This window comes from Gorilla gorilla, chromosome 13 (assembly GCF_029281585.2).
Source record: "Gorilla gorilla gorilla isolate KB3781 chromosome 13, NHGRI_mGorGor1-v2.1_pri, whole genome shotgun sequence".
Taxonomy (NCBI): Eukaryota; Metazoa; Chordata; class Mammalia; order Primates; family Hominidae; genus Gorilla; species Gorilla gorilla.
In genome coordinates, this window is record NC_073237.2 from 77,857,525 (window position 1) to 77,882,066 (window position 24,542).

Consider the following 24,542-nt stretch of genomic DNA (forward strand, 5'->3'; position numbering starts at 1 on the left):
CTCAGATGTCAGAGGGAATGGGAATGATGCTTTAACAAGGAGAAGAAGTTTGGGGAGGCTGGAATGGGTATGAGAGAGGAGGGAAGGTGACCAGGGTGGTTGGGAAACCCATCTTGTCATCTTAACACCGGAAACAGGAGTGTGGAATGGTAGCACTACAAGTCATCTTGCTCTGTTCCACTCTGATTGACAACAGCGTGAAGTCACCGGGCCTTTGCACATGCTGGTCTCTCCACCCAGAGGTTCAGCCCCTTCCCCTATTGGGTTAGTGCAGCTCTGAAAACCCTTCTGCAGGGAATCCCTGCTTGACCATTCCCAATGGGATCAGTCCCCCATGCTGTGTCATAGGCTTTCTAGGACACTGTTCCTCTGTAATAGCTCCGTGGTAGCCTCAGGGTCTACAATTCTGCCTTGGATTTTGTGATTATTTAACTCATGTTCCCCTTGAAGGATCCTGTTCAGGATATGCCACACCAAATATGCCCTTTCGGTATATTGGTTATATTGAGCTGAAAACACTTGAGAAATGAGAGATCCAGGAAAGACTTTCTGACCTCTCTCTTTCTATACAAAAACAGGCCATAAAATTTCCCATGAGAAAGGTGCCCTCCCTGTACCAGAAACAGAAGAACAGCCTTATCACCAGAGTCTGGGAATCAACACTAAAAGGGATTTCCACAAATAAACTTACCAAAATAACCTTTGTCTCCCACAAGTTTTCCCCCAATATATCTATCTCTTAGTTACTTCCCCACAATTTACTGCCTCCAGCCCAAAACTCTTTTTCTTGTCATGTCTTCACAAATTTGTCATTTCTTTGTATAAAAGTGATACAAGGTCAGGCGTGGTGGCTCATGCCTGTAATCCCAGCACTCTGGGAGGCCAAGGCGGGTGGATCACCTGAGGTTATGAATTCAAGACCAGCCTGGCCAACATGGTGAAACCCTGTATCTACTAAAAACACAAAAATTAGCCGGACATGGTGGTGTATGCTTGTAAGCCCAGCGACTCAGGAGGCTGATGCAGGAGAATCGCTTGAACCCAGGAGGTAGAAGTTGCAGTGAGCCGAGATTGGGCCACTACACTCCAGCCTGGATGACAGAATGAGACTTTGTCTCAAAAAAACAAAACAGAACAACAAAAAAAGGTGATACAAGCTGTCTGCTCTGGTCGCTTCTTCGGGTCTTCATTTCCTTGTGAAGACTCCCATGTACACCTAAATTCTTAATAAGACTTGCGTGCATTTCTCCTGTTAATCTATCTTATGTCAGTTTGATTCTCAGGCCCAGCGGCAGACTCTGAGAGGGCAAAGGAGAATTTTTCCTTCCCTGCACCCCATCCTAGGCTGTGAGCTCCCGGTGGGGTCCCCTATGCCTATGCAGGAGGTCTCAATAAAATCTGTGAAAGTGTGGATGGAAAGGAAGTGACAGGGTCTGGATCTTAGTGAGCAGGTGATGTGGGAACCCTAAACCACGGCCCACAAGAGAGGGCTGAGGCGACAGACAAATTCTAGCCAGAAGAGAAGCCTCAGGGTGGTGTGGAGGTCTCCAAACACTGAAGAGCTGCCATGAGGATGATAGATTAGCAGTGTGCTGTGTGGTCTCAGCGGGTAGGAAAGAGCCAGGATTGATGAGTCAAAGTTCCAGGGAGACAGATTCAGCTCAAGGGCTAGAAGAGTTTTCACACAGTCATGGAAAATGCATTGTTCTGGGCAGCAGTGGGTCCCCCATCCTTGGACACGCACGGTCAGAGGCACACAGTCACTGCACGAGGCTATCTTAGCAGACTTGAACCATGGATGAGCATTTATACTAAAGGGACATTAAGGTCCCTCCTGCCCCAACTGAACTCTTCTGGCTGTAACACTCAGGAGGCACTCATCCACCTGCACATGGATCCCTCAAGCTCTCTCTCTGTGCACGACACAGACTGTGCCTCCCCGGTTCCATGGGAAACTCATTCCTTCCTGCATGCGCTTCAGCTTCACCCCACGAAGTCTTTCGGACCCTAATTTTGGTCACTTCTTTACATGTCTCCCTATCACCCACTGCTCTGCCTCGAGAGCACATATCACAAGTCAAACCAGGATATTTACTTTTCTTTTAACGACATCATCAAGCCCCCGAGGGCAGAGAAGGCTGAGAGCACCCTCTTTCCTGGAGCATGACTGGCATCGCACACAAAGCCTGACAGTTCACACTCAGTCTATGAATGGCAACTGTGCCTTCCGTCTGCCTCACCCAAGCATTCTTTCCGTGGGTATTTTTCAGAGAATTATTTGTATAACTTTTAACGCCTTGTTCACTCTACCCTGGACACATGAGTTTGTCCTCATTTCTCTTAAGTGCCTCAGACCAGCCCTACTCAACGTGTGGTCAGCAAACAGTGGCTACTGTTTGCAGTGAGATGAGTGCAGTCATCAAGAGTGAGCGACAGCAACCTGAGGACTTAGGGCTGTTGACTCTTGTAACAACAAAAAATGGACTTGGATTTGGTATCTTTTTCCTCCTATTCATTTGTATTGTATGTTACAAATGTACCTATCTTTGACTTACAGGGCGGGGCGGGGAACTGGTCTGTCACCATAAATAGTTTGAGCAGCACTGCCCCAGGCAATATTACTTTACTAAATAGTAAGAACAACAAGTCCTCTCATACTAATTAATAGATATGGGCAGTCATACGTAGAAAGCTGAAACTGAATCCCTTCCTTACACCTTATATAAAAATTAATTCAAGATGGATTAAAGATTTAAATATTAGACCTAAAACCATAAAAACCCTAGAAGAAAACCTAGGCAATACCATTCAGGACATAGGCATGGGCAAAGACTTCATGACTAAAACACCAAAAGCAATGGCAACAAAAGCCAAAATAGACAAATGGGATCTAATTAAACTCAGGAGTTTCTGCACGGCAAAAAAAAAAAAAACTACCATCAGAGTGAACAGGCAACCTACAGAATGGGAGAAAATTTTTGCAATCTACCCATCTGACAAAGGGCTAATATCCAGAATCTACAAAGAACTTAAACAAATTTACAAGAAAAAAATAACCCCATCAAAAAGTGGGCAAAGGATATGAACAGACACTTCTCAAAAGAAGACATTTATACAGCCAACAGACACATGAAAAAATGCTCATCATCACTGGCCATCAGAGAAATGCAAATCAAAACCACAATGAGATACCATCTCATGCCAGTTAGAATGGTGATCATTAAAAAGTCAGGAGACAACAGATGCTGGAGAGGATGTGGAGAAATAAGAACACTTTTACACTGTTGATGGGACTGTAAACTAGTTCAACCATTGTGGAAGACAGCGTGGCGATTCCTCAAGGATCTAGAACTAGAAATACCATTTGACCCAGCCATCCCATTACTGGGTGTATACCCAAAGGATTATAAATCATGCTGCTATAAAGACACATGCACACATATGTTTATTGTAGCACTATTCAAAACAGCAAAGACTTGGAACCAACCCAAATGTCCATCAATGATAGACTGGATTAAGAAAATGTGGCACATATACACCATGGAACACTATGCAGCCATAAAAAAGGATGAGTTCATGTCCTTTGCAGGGACATGGATGAAGCTGGAAACCATCATTCTCAGCAAACTATCACAAGCACAAGGACAGAAAACCAAACACCGCATGTTTTCACTCACAGGTGGGAGCTGAACAATGAGAACACTTGGACACAGGTGGAGAACATCACACACTGGGGCCTGTCAGCAGGTGGGGGATTGGGGGAGGGATAGCATTAGGAGAAATACCAAATGTAAATAACGAGTTGATGGGTGCAGAAAACCAACATGGCACATGTATACCTATGTAACAAACCTGCACATTGTACACATGTGCCCTAGAACTTAAAGTATAATAAAAAAAAAACATATATATATAGAGAGAGAGAGGCAGTAAGATTGTATATAACCCAGATCCTGGCAACAATGGCAAAGTTCATTTTTCCTTCTGATATTAAGTCTATCTTCCTCACATAATATGGCTCAAACATGAAAGAGAATCCTAAAAAATATATTTTAGGCCGGGCATGGTGGCTCATGCCTGTAGTCCCAGCACTTTGGGAGGCCATGGCAAGAGGATCACTTGAGCCCAGGAGTTCGAAACCAGCCTAGGCAACCCAGGGAGACCCAGTGTCTCTAAAAAAAAAAAAAAAAAAAAAAAAAAATGGAGAGAGAGATTTTAATTATTTTAGAGAGAGCAATGATTGCCAAAGGCCAATGGCGATTTTGACCAAGATGAGAAAAGTACCCTGACATAGTATCACAACATTGGCCACTGTGTCCACTGTCCTTGTCCTTAGGCACATTGTGATTCCAGTTTGCACGGCTTTGAACACAAAGAAATGCAAGGTGCTCACAAGCCAAGGACATGAATACTTAACTCTAATAAGCATGATATTACTTCTGTCTTACAACTGACCCTGTTAATACACACATACACACATATAAGGAACAGGGTCCAATTTAACTGTGCCCACCCACCAGCCTTCCACCCTAGCATCACAGCTCACAGCTCTGCTCACCCGCCTTCCCCCACTGCATCTTCTATTACACCCAAGGTGGGGGCTTAGCAGCTGAACACACGCCCCGTACCTCTAACTCTTGAAGCTAGCTTTTTCCCTAAGGATCAGCTGAACTTGGCCTTATTTGCCTATTATTCCACCAAAGGTTCATTGGCTACTGGTACTACTGCTTCTCATCACAACTTTACTGGTTTGCCCTTTATCCACTCACCAATCAGTAGAACACAACAGCTACAACACTGCTGGCAACCACAGATAGGAAATGCTCACAAGTGCCCCCAAGGACCTCCCAGGCTGGAAGCAGGGGGGGCATTCCCAAATTCCCAAGAAAACACACCAGGTAGTAACTAGTTCATGGGTACTCAACTGGAAGAGAACTACCAGCTAAGTGAACATTAAGCAATACTACCCCTGACTCCCTTCATTGGGCACAGAGGTCATCATAAATTCCTAACATTGCTACTGATTCTTAGTGTAGACAAAAACCTCATTTCATAATGAATCAAATTATTGTGAAACAGATATTATAATATATGAAAAGTAGAGCAACGGGAATCGGCTTTCCTAAAAAGCAGGTGACAGGGTAAGAAATTCAATTTTATCTCATGCTGGTGGTTTATTTGAAACAAGGCTCTTATCAAAACCACACAAGGATGACCGGGCAGCTGAGTGGACTGCTCAAAATAATTCACCATGCTGGGAGTGGTGGCTCATGCCTGTAATCCAAGCACTTTGGGAGGCCAAGGCAGGAGGACTGTGTGAAGCCAGGGCCTCACAACTTTACTGGTTTGCCCTTTATCCACTCACCAATCAGTAGAATACAATAGCTACAACACCGCTGGCAACCACAGATAGGAAATGCTCACAAGTGCCCCAACGACCAGACTGGGCAACATAGGGAGACCCTGTCACTATAAAAATAAATTTAAAAATTGGCCAGGTATGGTGACACACGCCTGTAGTCTTAGCTACTCAGGAAGCCAAGGCAGGAGGATGGCTGGAGCCTAGGAGGTCGAGGCTGCAGTGAGCTGTGATTGTGCCACTGCATTTCAGCCTGGGCAACAGAGCAAGACGCTGTTTCTAAAAATAAAAAACTCACTAATGTGACACGCAAGTGACGTACTGATAAAAGCTGAAAGCAACCACATGAAGGCAAGGGTATGACAAAAACAAACTGAAGGCCTAAGACATGTAGCACCAGTACCTTTATTGAAACAAAATCAGCTGGGCACGGTGGCTCACGCCTGTAATCGCAACACTTTGGGAGGCTGAGCAGGGCAGATCAGCTGAGGTCAGGAGTTCAAAACCAGCCTGACCCATATGATGAAACCCCATCTCTACTAAAAATACAAAAATTAGCCAGGCATAGTGGCATGCACCCATAATCCCAGCTACTCGAGAGGCTGAGACAGGAGAATTGCTTGAACCTGGGAGGCAGAGGTTGCAGTGAGCCAAGATCGCACCACTGCACTCCAGCCTCGGCAACGAGTGAAACTCCGTCTCAAAAATAAAAAAAATAAAAAAAATAAAAGAAAGAAAAGGAAAAAGAAAAAAAGCAACAACATTTGCAAAGACCTGCTGCCTTAAAGAAAAAGAAAAAAAACAACATTTGCAAAGACCTGCCCCCTCCCCTCCCCTTTCCTCTCCTCTCCTTTCCTTTCCTTTTTGAGACAGAGTCTCCTTCTGTCACCCAGGCTGGAGTGCAGTGGCATGATCTTCACTCACTGCAACCTCCGCCACCCAGGTTCAAGCGATTCTCTGGTCTCAGCCTCCCGAGTAGCTGGGATTACAGGGACATACCACCACGCCCAGCTAATTTTTGTATTTTTAGTAGAGACGGGGTTTTGCCACATTGGCCAGGCTGGTCTCGAACCCCCGACCTCAGGTGATCCACCTGCCTCAGCCTCCCAAAGTGCTAGGATTACAGGCGTGAGCCACTGCGCCTGGCCTCTGCTATTTTCTATCTTAGGAGAAGGCAGAGTTTTGCTGCTAAGCAAAACAGACCTTCACATTTCAATTCTGCTGTTTAAAAAATTTGAGAACTTTAGCAATTCTTTGAAATCACACTTCTAATTACTCACATTATGAAAATGAAGCAATTTTTAAAGTGACCCAGGAAGAATCCAATTGAGTTTTTTTAAATTCCAATTCTTTTGTGCACTGGACACAAAATGAACATTAACTTTTCCTGCTTCCCCACGAAGCCACTTTGCTTTTTATAATTCTAGATCTCTTGGAGCACTCATCAAAACTTTACTTGGGGGTAAACCTGGGGTGCTGGCATCCAACACAACCTACCCTTCAAATAACTCTTGTTTCCACCAAAATAAGAAAAAGGTGGCACAGAGCTGAGTAAAGAGATGACACATTTCAAAAAAGTGTCTAAGCCTGCAAGAGTTCGTGACAGCTGACTGCCCACAGCACAGCACTGTTGGGAATCTCCAGCAGCTGCCCTCTAACCAAATGGCAGAACAGAGCAGCTTTCTGAGGGGTCAGGCGAAGAGGGCCAGCCACCTCCAGCTCTTTCCTCCCACCTCATCCTCATCTCCATCAGTTTCTCTCCAGAAATAACTAAACTTAGGAGATCACCCCCAGGGAGAAGACAGAGGCATGACACCTACAAGCTGCCTATTTATAGAAAGTGTTAACACTCCTCAGGAAAAGACACCAGAAATCTCCTTGGAAACGCCCAAGCCTGTACTCCCTTTGGAATTCTAGTCTGCTAATACCAATGACTGAGTAACCACCTTTAAAACAAAACCAAGGTCTCTGAGGTACTTACGGTTTCCCCCCAGGGATTCCTGCCAGGTTTGGAGGAATGGTAGGTACTCTCATGTGAGGGGGAGGATCAAACCCCACCTGGAAACAAAAATAAGGCATTGCAGACTCAGTTTATTGCAGCAGGCACTTTGTGAACATCAATACCGTTCATTAGAAACTCACAGATCCCCAAAGCAACATAAATGGGAACAGTAACATGGCCTAGTGTTTTTCTTTTTAATTACTATGCAAGAGGTAATATAAGCACCCCTGAACGCCACAAGACCCACTTCCTTTTTGGGAGGTAGAGAGGACATGTGATCTATTTGTGCACTGAGAACCACTTCCCCATGGTAAATACTTCCCTTAGACTTGCAAGCAAGTTCACAGAGCAGTATGTTGTATTAGGATTTCTCAACCTCAGCACTACTGACATTTGGGGCCAAACAGTTCTTTTCTTTGTTAGGGGCTGTCCTGGGCGTTGCAGGATGCTGAACAGCATTCCCGGCCCCTACTGTTTATGTGCCAAGAGGAATCCACACCTGCCCCCCCCCCCCCACCCCCAGTTATGATAATCAAAAGTGTCTCCAGATATTATCAAATGTCCTCAAGGGACAAAATCATCCCCAGTTGCACACATGGGTCTAATTTAATGCTTAAGGATTCATACATGGATTCCCTACTTTGTCTAGCGTTAAGGACAGCATGTAGTCTCTCAGCTGACCATCTTACTTTCAACACTTTGCCCGCCACTGCACAGCCTCTCCTACAAGTGCAATATCAGGAAAAACAAATGAATCTTAATGTCACCGCAAACTAGTGGAGGTAATGCTATGTGAAGAGGGGACAAGAGAGAAAGGTAGAGGACATTTTTCAAACAGCCAAGAGAAATGACGGTGGGACTTTATACCCTTAATGCAATCAACGATCACAGAGCCAATTCTACCCTTCAAATGCAGTTTTGTTTCTTCTTGTTCAAAAATTAGATCATTTGCACAGTGGCAAGAGGCAGGGCAAACAGACGAGAGACAGCCTGCTCCCGTGGTTCAGTCTGTCCAGAATTCTACCTGTTTACAGAGACCACTGCTTATATATAAGTCATGCTATTGGGTTTAAAGTGTAACATAGGCATAGAAAGAGAAAGTGATGGCTTCTCAGACATTTTTTCCTAAGGTTTAATGAGAAAAAAAAGTTCAAGAAAATGAATGAAAAGGCTTCTGTGAACCACTCGAATCATTTCGTCGCCTTCAAATAAAAAAAAAATCGACTTTGGTGGGAGAAAACCAGATGTCCCCTGAACCACTGAAGGCGCTTCTAAACACTGCCTTTTTCATCCACAAAAACAGCAAAACAAAAAACGTTTGGCCCTCACTTAATGAAGCAGCATGCTGATGAAAGCTGACAAGAGGAAGGTGAGTGTGTGGCTGGGACACTGGGCGTCTTTGTCTCCGAGGTGTGTGGGGCTGGCTGCTCCTGCCCACGCAGCGCAGAGAGGCCTGGCCCCAAACCTGACAGTGCTCAATGGAGCATGCAGCGTTCCTACCCCAACCACAGCCCACCCGACAGCGGCCTACCATGGGGGAGCGCCCGTAGGCCACCACGGCGGCCGCGGCGGCTGCGGCGCTCATCTGGGGCGACATGTTGTGTAAACTGGCGTAGGCAGCGCCTGGGCTGGTCAGCTCGCCGTTCATGCCAGCGTGGGGGACCATCCCAAAAGGAGCAGGGTATGGGCCGGGCACTGCCAGGGGTGTCCTCAAGCCAGCTGCTGAAAGGAAACACAAGCCGCACATCATTCAACTGACCCACTCCATCAAACCTGACCAGCAAGTCTGGCCTCATCATTTGTTAGTGTCACTCATGGGGAGAGAGAAAGAGGTAAGGCTTCTAGGGGAGGGGGAAAATCACCTCCAATTTATACACTGGATCCCTCCTTCCCCAGAGCAAATTCATCTCCAGGAAAGAAAAGACTCCAGGGGAAGCACAACCCACACATTTTCTCATTTGTGTAAATGGCAGCACCAGGAAGCCAGGGGAATTAAGCGTATTCCATACCCAATTTACAGAGGGCAAACCAAGGCACAGGCACCAAGTGTTTACCTGACTTAATCTCAAAAGAAGATTTTCTCGATAAAATCCAAGATTTCTCTTTCAGTCCGAACTTTCCATTCCCTGGTACCAATTCCAAATGAAAATCCAATCCTGGATTTACGTAAACCAAAGCACGGGTTTAAGAGGAATATTCTGTTGCCTATTTTCCTTTGGGCCCAGGTTGTTGCTTTTTTCCTTTCCCACTGGGGAATATCAGGTTGCAAATTATGAGTTTTTTAAGGGCTGGAGTCGCAGAGAAACCCTCCTAATTTCTACTGAAGGAGAGACCACTGATTCCTGAAGCCTCCCTTAGCAGAAAACCAGCAAACTATAGTCTGCAAGGAGCACGGCTGGGCCAGCCAAACTGCTGTTTCAGCCAGTATTAGCAAAGTCAGACGCACAATGCTAGTTAGGTAGGGAGGCTTGTGTTCAAAATAATTATCAGAAACTTTACTGAAGTCCCTAGGATTTGAATTATTTAAAACTAAAAGAAGGCTGGGCTAGGTAGCTCACCCCTGTAATCCCAGCACTTTGGGAGGCCGAGATGGGCAGATCACCTGAGGTCAGGAGTTTGAGACCAGCCTGGCCAACATGGTGAAACCCTGTCTCTACTAAGAATACAAAAATTAGCCAGGCGTGGTGGCAGGCGCCTGTAATCCCAGCTCTTTAGGAGGCTCAGGCAAGAGAATCGCTTGAACCCAGGAGGCAGAGGTTGCAGTGAGCTGAGATCCCGCCATTGCATTCCAGCCTGTGGGGGGACAAGAGCAAGACTTTCATCTCAAAGCCCAGGAGGCAGAGGTTGCAGTGAGCTGAGATCGCGCTATTGCATTCCAGCCTGGGGGGACAAGAGCAAGACTTCGTCTCAAAGAAAAAAAAAAAGAAAAGCTGAATGTAAACAGTTGGAGACTGAACAGAGTGCAGCTGCTGAAACCCAAGGACAAACATCTGTTTCTTATCATGGCTTTTTCAGAGATAGGAAGGAGGGTGGCCCTAAGTACATTTCATATTTGTAGGGCAATTGCGTCACAACATTAACAGACAACAAATCAAGCTGGGAATGGGAGAAACCAAACAAAGCACAACAAGAGGCGATGCTGTACCCGCTTGGTTAACGAGGGGGTCTATGGCTGGAGGCTTGCCGAGACCTGGACGGAGGCCTGGAGTGGCGCTGGTGCCCGGCGTTGGCATGTCGCTCCGAGGCGTTGGTGTGCTGGATTTCAGAACAGGCGTGCTGGCTTTTTCATGCTGGTGTCATTAAACAAATTAAATGAGTATTATTTTTAATCCAAGCCATATTACACAATTTATCACAACAGCAGCTGGGACACTGGGCACCTTCTAGCTACTCCCTCAGCCAATTTTCATAAATCCACACAATGTTGACAGCATTAACTTGTGAGCGAGAAATGTTGACCTTTCCTCTTCCTGCCAGAATTAAAACTCGAGCTAGAGACACAGAACATGATCACACTTCTTCCTCCGCAGATTTTATTTTAAAAGTATTTTCCATCAGCCTTGTGGACTTTGGGTCTACGCCAAGTTAGAAAGATGACCACCCAGAGAATATTTCCCAGGCACTCAGAAACACATGTCCTGGCCGCCAAGTCCAAGGAAGACCCCTTTTCTTTTCTTTTTTTTTTTTTTTTGAGATGGAGTCTCACTCTGTCACCCAAGCTGGAGTGCAGTGGCGCAATCTCGGCTCACTACAAGCTCCGCCTCCCGGGTTCACGCCATTCTCCTGCCTCTGCCTCCTGAGTAGCTGGGACTACAGGTGCCCGCCACCATGCCCAGCTAATTTTTTTGTATTTTTAGTGGAGACGGGGTTTCACCGTGTTAGCCAGGATGGTCTCGATCTCCTGACCTCGTGATCCACCCACCTTGGCCTCCCAAAGTGCTGGGATTACAGGCCTGAGCCACCGTGCCGGGCCAGAAGACCCCTTTTCAAGTCTCCTTTTTAGGTAGCCCTGGGATTGAGACAAATGGTGAGAGACAGTGGGGCCAGTATCTCAGAGACAAAAGCCCCAGGGCTAACCTTACCAATATGCCTAAAAAGAACAACACTTTGGAGTTAAGTGTCACTGCCCACTTGCCTACATAACCAAAGTGGACCCACCAGTGCAGATCAGAGACTGAACACCAGCAAGGGGCCTTTCGGAGTCCAGACAGTAACAGGGTTACAGGGCACCTTCTCTGGCCTTTCAACCTTTCATGTGCTTTACAACACAGTCCAAGAACCACTACAGTGTGGCAAAGAGCACAGGCTAAAGAGAGCTCTTTCTGACCTTGGATCATGAGCCACGGCTGTGTAGCCTTGTTAAGTTATTCATTCCCCCCAACCGGTAAAATGGGATAATGCCTACCGGGACCAGGTAAGGATTAACTGCAGGGTTGTTATGAAATGTTGTTGTTAAAAGATGATGCAGTCTACAAAGTTTGATTGAATGAGTGACCACATGAGTGGGTTCTGATGCACCAGTTCCTGGCTTCCCCTGGGGCCTCCTTTGTGCATCACTGATCTGACGAGCTCCATAATATCGGGGCATGCTCTATGACATGCCCCGATATTAAGGATCAGTCTACCAGGTAAATGACCAGCCTAAGAAAATGAAGACTTAAGAATCTCGGAAGTTTGAAGCCAGGTGCGGTGGCTCACACCTGTAATCCCAGCACTTTGGGAGGCCAAGGCAGGCAGATTGCCTGAGGTCAGGAGTTCAAGACCAGCATGGCCAACATGAAACCCTGTAATAAGCCAAGATTGCACCACTGCACTCCAGCCTGGGTGACAGAGTGAGACTCCATCTCAAAAAAAAAAAAAAAAAAAAGAAGAAGAAGAAGGCAATGAACATGGATGCATGTACACCCTCTCTAATGTGTGGTGGTACCAGGCATGGTGGTGAGTGCCTGTAATCCCAGCTACTGGGGAGGCTGAGGCAGGAGAATTGTTTGAACCTGGGAGGTGGAGGTTGCAGTGTGCCGAGATCACGCCACTGCACTCCAGTCTGGGCAACAGAGTGAGACTCCGTCTCAGGAAAAAAAAAAGAATCTCTGAAGTTTGAACCATTTGTCAACTGGGAAGTTTCAGAGAGCTGTGCGGCAAGAACATATCCCCCAAGTAAGACGGCAGTGAGGCTGGGCTTGTAATCCCAACACTTTGGGAGGCTGAGGCGGGCGGATCAAAGAGGTCAGGAGTTCAAGACCAGCCTGACAAACATGGCAAAACCCCATCTCTACTAAAAATACAAAAAAAAAAAAAAAAAAAAATTAGCTGGGCATGGTGGCGTGCGCCTGTAATCCCAACTACTCAGGGGGCAGAGGCAGGAGAATCACTTGAACCCAGGAGGCAGAGGCTGCAGTGAGCTGAGATTGCACCACTGCACTCTAGCCTGGATGATGGAGTGAGACTCCGTCTCAAAAAAAAAAAAAAAAAAAGAAGAAGAAGAAGGCAATGAACATAGATGCGTGTACACCCTCTAATCATGGCCGAAAAGAGACGACTGAGAGGGGAAAAAGTAAACCCTGAATGGTGACAAAAAACAGAAGGATGAGTTTCACTATTAAACTCTTAAAAATACAACCCTCAAGCAGCAAAACCCCCACATTTCCAATACTTCAGAGTCCTCCAGTCCACGATGAAAAATACACTGCCAAACAGGCAAGTGTCAGTTTTCTTTACCTACCAAGCTCATTTCTTTGGATTTCAAAGAAGTGGAACTTGCCGAGGAGGCCGTGGAAGCTGGACTGCTAGAAGCATCCTTCTTTAGCAGGCGATTTTTGTCGATTCCATTTTCCCGGGGCGAGTGGGCAGGGCTTGCTCGCGGAGAAGAAGGGTCCTCAACAAGCATAATCAAAAGTTTTCGTGATTTAGCTTGTAACAGACAGACTTTTCCCTTTCCACACTCATTCTCTAAATTTAAGGACAGAGCTGAAAGTCCTTCGGGTTGGGGTTGTACAAGGTGACCAACACCATGTTATAAATGAGCAATATGGGGTTGGCAAACATACCTGCAAACATGCCATAAAAAAAAACTCCGCAGTCATATCCCTCTTTGTGCCTCAGGCTTAAGAACTTTGCCTAGAGGGCACTGGAAGGAAAGGGGAGCCAAACATCCAACTTAGGCATTCAAAATGTCTAGAGAAATATCTTTTTTTAAAGGAAATAAAACTTTATGTCAGTTAGACCATTATTGCTCCATACATGAGCAACCATTAACTTCTTAATGTAAGAAGTTGCAAGAGGTCCCCCCACCGAGGGGCTCTACTTCCTTCATTCACTGTTAGTTTTTTTTCATAACATTATTCAAATCATTCTGAAGATAAACTTTGATGAAAAGAATGGTTACCTCATTAGACACATCCACAACTAAGTTGTCATCACTTTTGTCACCATCACTGTCCTGGAAAAAAGAAACATTAACGCCATTTACTAAAAGCTAAGAATAGGTTTGAGGCACAGTTAGATTTCTTTCTACAGTTCTTGGTAGCAGACAGACTAAAAAAACTACCTGGGACAGGCCTGCAGGCTCTCTATCAGTTTGCCAGCCCTAGTAATTATTATCATCTTCCCCCTCTTCTCATCTGACCTGGGGCTAGGCAAAGCTTCAGGCAGGAATTCTGTAGCAGTAGCAAACCAACTATCCAATCACAACTTGTTTACAGGTGATGGCAAGTTGCAAATACTTGGCAGATTGTAAGAGCTCAGTAAATGGTTGCAACAGCTGAATTTCTCGAGGGATGAAATCTCTAATTTGAGATCTGCACACCCTTATATCAGAGTTTTTCCATATGATTTCAAGGGAAACCATTTTCCCATGGGATTACTAGTTAATGCAAAAAAAAAAAAAAAAAAAAAAAAAAAAGAATCCCGCAAAGCTAGCTGGTGGATCGAATAAGCAAACAAAACCCAATCTTTTTCTCTTAAGTAACAAAAAAGTAAATTAAAAATAAACCTTTTTAGCAATCAGCTTGAAGTATTTTTGGAAAGATAATAGATGGCAATATTTGAAGGGCAATGGCATTCTGCAATAGGGCTCTCATTGTCCCTTCATAAAGCTATCATATTTACTAATCAGAGGAAACTCCAAGGTAGCACTGGGTTTGGAAAAGATTCGGAAAAGCTGTTCAGCCGGGCACAGTGGCTCATGCCTGTAATCCCAGCACTTTGGGAGGCCGAGGCGGGCAGGTGGATCGCTTGAGGCCAGGAGTTCAAGACCAGCCTGGCCAACATGGTGAAACCCTGTCTCTACTAAAAATACAAAAATTAGCCGGGCGTGGTGGCGCATGCCTGAAGTCACAGCTATTCAGGCAGCTGAGGCACAAGGATCGTTTAAACCCAGCAGGTGCAGGTTGCAGTGAGCTGAGATCGTGCCACTGCACTCTGGCCTAGCCGACATAGCAAGACTCTGTCACAAAAAAATAAATAAAATAAAGCCTGTTCAATTTAATGATGTGGGCTGGGCGCGGTGGCTCAAGCCTATAATCCCAGCACTTTGGGAGGCCGAGGCAGGTGGATCACGAGGTCAGGAGCTCGAGACCAGCCTGGACAACATGGTGAAACCCCGTCTCCACTAAAAATACAAAAATTAGCTGGGTTTAGTGGTGTGCATCTGTTAATCCCAGCTACTCGGGAGGCTGAGGCAGGAGAATCGCTTGAACCCGGGAGGCGGAGGTTGCAGTGAGCCGAGATTGTGCCATTGCACTCCAGCCTGAGTGACAAAAGCAAGACTCCGTCTCAAAACAACAACAACAACAACAAAAAATTCAATGATGCGATCATCCCTACATCAAGTTTGAGGCAGGCTGAAAAAGTCTACCTTCTTAGCCAAAACGTCTCATGTCCTTTAGGGCAGAGTAATACATTATACAATGTAGGCATATGGAAAAAGCAGGACATCTCAATGGGTTTGAATTCTTGGAAAGGAAGAGGTTCTGAATTTATGATCTAAACAATTCTTTTACTGATGCTGTTGTCAGTGAAGAATATAGAAATAATATCTGAAAAATATTAGTACAAACAAGTGCAAATATTATCCACATTGGCCTTCTGAAGTAGGCCCACAAATTTAGTCTAGAAAGTTTACCCTCAACTCTAAATTCAGGTCTTAAATGATTTGTTTCCTAATCATACCCAGAGCACTACACGTGAGAGACCCAATATATTTTCTTCAGTAGCGTGTTACAAGATATATTTTAGCCATGGTTACAAGGGCACCATGCAATTCACTAGTAACAACTTCAAATTACAACCAATGAGGAAGCCTGGGTAATCCTAAATAACAGTCTACTGAAATAAATATTTTCATGCAATAAAGAACAAAACTAATACTAACAAAAATCTGTTTTCTCTTGGTAAAGCCCACAGCAAAGCACAAATGTTTCCAGGTATTAAGGGTGGTGGTGGTGAAAAAATATAAACTAAAAGAGTTTCTCTTCTAAAAAGAAAATTATGAAAATGGCTAATTTAGTACACAGAAGGAACTAGCAAAAAGTAGCAAACTATTCCTTTGTTACAATGGAACTCTGAAGTGAGTTTACTGTAATTTAAATCTTAGCTTTGTACTGGACCCTTCTGCAAATATAAACCTTCACAGGACAGTACATGTCTGTCATCAGTGATCTAAGGTCTGAGGCCTCTGTTCCAGATTCTCCAACATACTCTCCACACATGGTCCCTAACCATCTATCCAACCAGACAAACCTAGTACATGCAGGTTACAAAACTACCACGGCAAGCTTTACGGATTCTAGAGCACTCATTACTAAATAACTTACTATACACAACAGCCTCATGAAGGGCAATTCAGAATTCTACATCAGCAAATCTCTGCATGTCATAAACCTTCCAACTTGCTTATTAACACTGAAAGTACACAATGAAAGTACAGCATGGGACATCAGCTCTGGGCAACAGGCAAGGGGAGAATGATATGTGCTAAAAAGTGTTGGGCTAGGGTGGGGAGAACCAACAGCTTTGTTTCTTAGTATGTTATTAAAGCATAGTGCAAAGTGTGAACCAATTTGAGGATCTCTGGTAAAATAATCCAATACTGGAGCTGGGTTTGGGCATCTTAGCATAGTGTCGAAGAGCAGAGATACTACAGCTGGCTCCAGCAAATCACTGGGATGTTATAAGAGTTAAATGAAATAATCCATGTAAAAATCACAAGGTACCTGGCACTAACTCCAGGTGGTACTCAAAAAGATGTTACCTATCATCAGCTATAGGCTTGGGCCAGCCAGCAGGAGACACTATCCTCTGTCTAGTGTTTAGACCTCCACATAGCCTGCACAGTAGATACCTCTTCCTCCAAGGGCATCAGGGACGTAGCCCCATTTCAGCAACTTTACTTTCATACTGTTCCTGAGAATGCATCCAACCTGAAACAGACACTCAGGGACACACAGGCAACTCCAAGTCATACATCGGCTGCAATGTTTATAACCCTGAGAACAGAGCCAATGGCCATCTGGCTTGGTTTGGTTTCCTTTTGAATGTGGTTTTAGCTGGATCTGTGACAAGAGCCCTCACTCCATCAACCAGTACAGTGATCTCATCTACAGAATTTAAACAAGATGCCTCTGGGGTTTCTTCCATTTTGACCATGAACTTAGATCACTAGAATGCTCACTATGGAAGACATTGAGCTCTGCCTTGAGAAGTAGCATGAGCCTATATTATCAGAACAGCATCCACAAAGCTTTTGTGACACTATAATTTTTACTCTATTTTAGCAGGAGCGGCTACTAAATTCACAGAGTCCAAGACAAAATGAAAAATGCAGAGACCTTATTCAAAAATTGAGAACGCAAAGATGGTGAGATCAGAGCATTACACCAAGGGAGGTGGGGGGCCCAGGGGACTCCTAACAAGAGCAGGGCCCTGAGCAACCGCACAGCCCACAAAGCCAGCCCTGCATTTTCATATTCCCTTTTGAGTAACAAAGGCAGGAAGTCTAAAGCTTAACACCGAGCCTGGCAGAAGCATAATTTACAGCCCCAAAGGGAAATACTATCCTACAATGTAAGAACCTCTCCTCTTTACAGTATTATTTTTAAGGACATGGAATTATCACTAAGATCTTAGAGTACACTTGGATACTCAGGTGAGCAGTAAGCAAACAAATATTATTTCAAGTCCTTTAATTACTTACATAGTGGCTGGAGTCCTTATCATCCACCTTCCTTTTCTTGATGTCATTGGAAAATTCAGGTCCATTTCTGCGTTTATCTGTGCCTCTTAGACTGTCTGGGACCAGGAGGGAATTACTCTGCAAGACAAAAAAATTCATCAAAGATTTCTTCCCAAGCCTCTTTGTACACATGAAAACCCAACCTCGATGTGAGAACTATTTTTGAAAGGTGATACCTACACAGCCTTTCATTCCATTTAATTCATCTCATCTAAAGACTTTGATGGCAAACATATCTACAGGTTTACACACTTAAAAGGGAGACCCTGACTTTGCAATCGAACCATCCAAAGCTAGGTGGATTCTTCAGGCCTCCTTGCTTCTGTTCTATTTACTGTTTGAGAAATAGGAGCTTGCTGTGTTGTATGTGGATGTGTTTTTATTCTTTCCCACTGCGACTTCCTGGTCAGGAATACGAATGGCCTATGAGCAAATCTTGAGATTACTCTATTAGATATATTCTTTAACTGTAAGAGTCAATGTGTACCACTCTAAAAAGGCACAAAGGAAGCGGTGGGATTAACAGCATGGTTTCCTAAAAGGCAAATCACATTTTCCACAGCAACAATGAAGGAACTCTTTTGAATTCTTTTAATTTATTGTTGAAAATAAGACTTGGTGTTCCTCGCCAATAGCACTGAAATTTAAGACCTAAGGGGGGAATTTCAGCCAGTGAATCTTCAATAGCAAGGCCAGCTCCCACACACAAAAGCAGGAACAAGGACTAATCTTTTCCACAAACGACACAGGATACTTTCATTCGCATATGCCGAGTAGGAACTGTTGACCCAAAGAAAACAGGCATTTTAGATATTTTGGGGTCACATGACATGATCTGACATCTCTTCAATTCCCATCTCCCCTCAGGCTAAAGCATCAGAACATGTTACAATGAGTTCTTTTAAGTGTGGGATTAGCATATGCAAGGGGGCAATTTGTTCAGTGATGTGTTACTGCCCTGAACAATGTTGAATGAGCTGTACAAAAACCTCCTTTCACAAAGCCCAGATAACCCCAATCTCTGAAAGATGTTTGAGCACTAAGAGGACAGTGTCCAGGGCCAACAGACAATTATGTTACCTTTCTCTGCCACAATTTAAAATAGAAGGGCCTGGGGGATACCTTTAAGTTAGACCACATCTAATGCAACAGTATACAACAGGAGCAAATATTTTATGGTACCTTTTTAAAAGCCCTGAGTTTCATTCCTAACCAGCCAGAGGTAATCAGCCAGGTGGCCAGCCCTCAAAGCTCCCCTGAAAACCATGGACCCCACCATGGGAAGGTTGTCCCCAGCTCAACCATATGCAGGAGGAAATCAAAACTGGGGACCAGAAGGCAATCCCAAGCCTCTTGGCCCGCCTCAGGGACTGACTCTAAAGGAGCTGGGCTCTTTTATTCATGACTGTTCAAGCTACACAAATGCCAGGAGGCTTAGATAAAAGCAGCTGGGAGGGACCAACGCAATTCAATATAGAGAAGCTCAAAGTAACGTCTTTACCACAGTGTTTGGGGCTGAAAGGTGAGCCGGCTGGATCCCTGAACTAATTACCTAGATACATGTCCGCTAAAAGCTAACCCCTCCAACCCAGACCCCCAGCTGACAAGGCTGCAGGAGACCTAACTCTTGCAAAGTGCTAACACGCCCTCTGAAAAGCTGGGCCGGGGCAGCAGCTGCTTGTTCACACATGGGAAACGTGTTTAAATACACCCCTCCTAGTTTACTTCAGCCCCGAGGTCTCCTCCTCCAGACTCTGAGCAGCATCCAGGGCAGGGCTGTATCTTATTCAACTTTAAATCCGCCCAAGTGCCCAGCAAAATGGGGCACAGAGTCTGTGTGTGCTGACCAGTTTTAAGTTCAAGTCTCTCTCCACAGCCTTCCAAGCCCTCCTGCTGTCATCAGCACTGCACATCCAAGCCACAGGGCCATTCCAAGACAGCTTCTTAATGTCTTGTTTTTTTTGTTGTTGTCGTTTAATGATGTCAAGTGGTACTGTGAACGTAAAAGTAAACTACACTTCTGTTAGAAACAATATAATTTCTGTTAGAAACAATACAATTTCTGTTAGAAACAATAACCTTTCCGTGGCTGCACCTTTAAGACTGTCAAGCTTTGAGGCCTCTGCGCCTATGTGTTCAAAGTTACTACTGTAATTTCCACTTGAGCGGCTTAAATGAAGCTTATAATCTGAATAGGTTTTGAAAAGCTCTGAAAGTTCCTCTAAATGTGGTGGACAGGGCTAGTAATTAGCACCCCTGCTTATCTGAAAATGGGCCCCATTCAACAGCAGACTTCAACAAGTTACAAAACAAGATGCCTCATCATACCTTTGATGCTGTAAAACTGACTCAAAACAAGGCAGCAGAGTGTGGGCTGGGAAGGCCCAGAAACACCACACTCAGACCCAGGGATCCCTGGCCCACGCAGCTGCTGGACGCCCGGCAGGCTTTCCACCTAAAGTCTACCCCACCAAAAACAGACCGCTTCCTTTTACTCTTGCTCCCATGAACCCAGTTTTCTGTGTATAATTGCCCCTGACTTCTTCCAGCCCTGACGCTGCTTTCATTGTTGTTCTTGATATAAGCAAACAGTTCCAGCCTAATGAGCTTCGCTGGTAGCAACAGCAAACATTCTGGTTTTTAAACTACTGCCTGGGGGACCCTTACCTTCATGATTCCCTCATTTGTTCCCAGAAACCCAAAAGTGACTTTGTGGGTACTGCATTTCTTGAGGTGTTTTTCCCTCATGTTGTGATTTCTCCTCGCGCACCCCCTACTGTGTGTTGCTTATGGCTCCAGGGTAGAATACAGTCATTTTGATGGCCATTAAGAGCTACTTTATACATATTTTGAGAATTCAGAGACTAAACCTGGGTATTGACTAAATTGTCATTTTAATCCTCCAAAATTTCGAATGCTATGTTGTCTGGGTCCAAGTCTAACAAATCGAGGCAACATTTATGAGGACACCATTTGCAAAAGAATGAAACAGAGGTTGCTTTGCATTAAGCTATTTAAAAATGGTCATGAGGCCGGGCACAGTGGCTCATGCCTGTAATCCCAGCACTTAGGGAGGCCGAGGCAGGCAGATCGCCTGAGAAAAGGAGTTCGAGACCAGCCTGGCCAACATGGTGAAACCCCATCTGTACTAAAAATTAAAAAAAAATAAAAAAATAAAAAAATTAGCCGGGTGGTGGCAGACACCTGTAATCCCAGCTACTCAGGAGGCTGCAGCACAAGAATCGCTTGAACCTGGGAGGCAGAGGTTGCAATGAGCAGAGATCGTGCCACTGCACTCCAGCCTGGGTGACAGAGTGAGACTCTGCCTCAAAAAAATAAAATGAAAAATAAAAATCAAAAAAATAAAAATGGTCATGCTTTCTAAACACAGAAAATAACTGGAATCAAACCTGAGAAGAGGCCAAAGCAACCACTGAGACATTTCGTTCCTCTTCCTCCTCCTGCTCCTTTAATCTGGAGGGCTAGGATGTCCAGAGACAGAGGTGATTTGCCTGAGGCCAAGCGGCTCTGTCCACCACCTGCTGATTCCCATTACAGCCAAAGTGCCTCCCCTCTCAGAAGAGTGATTTTTAAACTCAAGTTTACATACATGGAACACTTGTACCCAAAAACTTACTTGAAATCCACCCTGGCTCTTTCAACTACTGCACTTAACATTCTAATGTGACATAATACCTGACGCATGGTTTCTCTGACCCACCTCCTAACCAACAGAATGCCTTGCTTTAATCAGGTTAGATGTCTTCCATACCAAAAATAGAAACGTGTAATTTTTAAATGAACATTTTAAAGTCTACTTTAAAATGAACTAGGAATAGTCCCAAATTCCTGCCTTTCCACTCAGAACCCAAAATTAACACTGAAAAAGGCCTCAGCAGAGTGACAAAGCAGCCCAGGTACACACAGGCTTCATGGCATGCCAATCACCAGAGGTAATCAACCTACAGACCTATTTGCCACTGTAGACACCTCTTCCTAGAGTCTATATTTTGAAAGATTTTAATCTACCAAACAGGATTCATCAAGTAGAATTCATTTTTCAAATATTTATTTGCCAAATAAATATTTAATCGAGAATCAGCTTTTTGATCAACATGAGAACCAGTGTTACTATCCTGACTGATGTACTCTAATTCCAGCCAAGAAACCCAATGTTTTATTTCACCTTGCAGCTGGTAAAATGTAAATATCTGCCAGGATTTTTTAAAAGACTTTAAATGTTGGGAAGACTTCTATTACAAGTGTTCCAAGGACTGAGGTTTCTAGACTGTATGTAAGTTTTCATTTAAAATTAAAAAAATAAACAAATAAACAAAATCACCTTATTTACATCTTCTACAGAAACTCAAAATAGGAGTAATACAGCCCACGGAGGACATTACAAACCTGGGCAAATCAGCTGAAAACACATTGTTCAAAACAAACTGAAATTCTAAAACCAAATAATTTTCTACACCTACGTATGGCATACACTTGTGGGTACAGGGTCAAGTACCCTGTACATAAAGGGAGAAGCGTATCTGAGAAGTCTAAAAGAAAAGATCCTCCTAGAATGCTCAGTATCAGAAACATAAAGAGGGTCCAAAAATGGGCAGAACTGGCATAACTTTTATATAGAAAGTACTTGAGATGATTAGAGAGGTGCAAGAACACAGAAACCATATACTCCATAAGAAGGGACTGGACTCTCTCTCTCACGAAAATCTGGAATTCTGTGAGAACACCAGATCTCAAGAGGGCATCTTCACTGGCAACAAGCAAATTGCTACTTATTAATATATGCTTCCTAAGGGTTACATCTAACTTGCACTAATAGGATGACAGAACAGAATGGCTATGACAGCAAAAGAGCTGGTCAGAAGAAAAGAGGAATGGCAGATCTTCTGATATTACAGCCTGTGTGCATTCTGAGACAAATTCTGAGCACAATTTCCTAACTCTGGGAACCATGTTTTATTAAACACACAGCAGGATCTTTCCCTGTGGTAGCTCAATGGCCTGAAGGTAACCAGATAATTGGCGAAGTGTTTGAATATCCTGGATGCGAGAGGCCAATATATTCTTTTAAAATAAAACAAAACTAAACATTCCACCACAATTATGAAACCATACCTTCATGCAAGAACTTACAATGTAAGTAGGTGGGTTGACTGAACCTCAGAGAGCACCCAGTGGCGTCAAAAAAAAATGTTAAGATTGGGACTCTGTATTACTTTATCCTGACCATTCAACACAAATGATGTGTCTATTTCATGCTCCAAACACCTATTCAAGACCAAGGTAGCAAAGACCCAGCCACTTCAATAAGGATAACAACCAGTCTTTATAGTCTTGTTCCAAGAATTTGACTTTTCTTTAGCAATTTAACAGTAATGGTTGTTCACATCTACTAACATGTTCCGGAAAGTAACCTCAGAAACTACTAAAAAAAAAAAAAAAAAAGCAACTTTAATAAAATGCTGCCCTGTCAATGCTATCAAACACTAGTTACAGAGGCCTTCATGAATCCTAAGACCTCCAAGCAACTTCGCTGCCAACAAGTTCGAACCCTGAAACCACCAGCAGCAAAATGGAAAGGAAAACCCATTCATGCATACAGCAAAAGCAAGACAGGTTTCCCTAATGCAAAAATAAAGCACATTATTCAAATGGATTTCTTTAGCTGCCATGCTGATTCCCCTTGGGAACTTTCTCCTCCCCGCAGGAAAAGTGTTTGTGTCAGAGGTACAGATTGGAAACTCGTGACACCTCATTTATCCTCAGTTACACTAAGGCAGTAGGAACCTAATTTACTAGCACACTCCACACTGACAATTAACTTCTCGGTGAACATTAAAACAATTAGGTAACGACGCACCCCATCACATCTGTGTGCCTTCTCCACCTACACCTGGTGTCAATTAAGCCATCACCCTGCGCTGTACTTTTTGCTACGGTCCAATTGGTCATTCACGTACTCTGCCTAACACTTCGACTAATGTATTTTTAACCCATAAAACTAATGAGATCCCCGCTTGTTAACAACATGGACAAAGTTGAAAATCTGTCCACTGGCAACCATATCATATCTCAGAACCCTGCCTGTGCAGCCAGTCTGAAGGGCACACATTGATGTTTCACACAGTTTAAATGCAAACTATGGGAAAGAACCAGTGCATTCCTGCAACTCGATTTTGCAACTCATCACTGCAGAATCCAGGTGGGTGACTCAGTTAGGAGGACTCATGGAAAGATAGCCGTGCAGGTGACACACAGGGCCGGTTAATGTTGAGGCTGGACAGGGTGCTAAAACCACGATGCCTTCGTCACCACCCTCTCATTTGTAGCTGGCCCTTCTACCCTCCTCCAGGCAAAGCAAAACAAACTCTGGAGCGGACAATAAATACAATTATTTAAAATTAATTTTTAAATAACCTCATGACACTGCCATTCCCCAACTGAGGACCTAATCACAGCAAAAACAAAATCTCTATGTCAAAGCTTTTTTGAAAGCATGGTTTCTAAGAGCTGCTCAGCTGTTTCTGTGCCTCTTTGCTCTCCAGCCCCTGTTGAAATACTTGCTAATGCAAGAAATGGCCCTGAAACTAAAAAGCCATTAGGTCAGGACTTGACTAAGTCATCTGTGTATCTGACAGCACTTACATTTATACCTCCTTATCTCAAAGATGAGGACACAGAGTTTGTTGTCCACCTATGTCCCAGTGAGGAAATGATAAAAAGATTATAGGGACAAAAGAAAAAAACCTGCTCACAATTGTAGGTTTTCTAATTACAGAGCACAAACTCAAGTCAAAAAGAGGTTTTGGAGGGAAAAATTGTTCTCTCACTTTTTGTTTTGGTTTTTTTTTTTTAGAGTAAAGATGCCCTATTTTCACTGTAATCACAGTGAGATAAAACCTGAACGTTAATCCAGTCCCACCAAGGCCCCG

At 44.1% G+C, this 24,542-nt stretch overlaps 1 protein-coding gene across 12 annotated transcripts in view; it reads right to left on the reverse strand.

The window, feature by feature from the left end:
• Window positions 1–24,542, reverse strand: part of TLE1 (TLE family member 1, transcriptional corepressor) — a 104,804-nt gene that overhangs the window by 19,241 nt on the left and 61,021 nt on the right. For 8 of the 12 annotated variants that reach the window (XM_055349822.2, XM_055349823.2, XM_055349819.2 and 5 more), the window contains 6 exons: window positions 17,554–17,670; window positions 13,747–13,800; window positions 13,084–13,236; window positions 10,507–10,651; window positions 8,893–9,083; window positions 7,341–7,417 (listed from right to left, as the gene is read on the reverse strand). In XM_055349822.2, the coding sequence (XP_055205797.1) occupies window positions 7,341–7,417; window positions 8,893–9,083; window positions 10,507–10,651; window positions 13,084–13,236; window positions 13,747–13,800; window positions 17,554–17,670 (737 nt within the window). The remainder of the gene's footprint in view (window positions 1–7,340; window positions 7,418–8,892; window positions 9,084–10,506; window positions 10,652–13,083; window positions 13,237–13,746; window positions 13,801–17,553; window positions 17,671–24,542) is intronic. The other 4 variants (XM_063696488.1, XM_055349825.2, XM_019034003.4 and 1 more) reach the window with 1 other exon arrangement.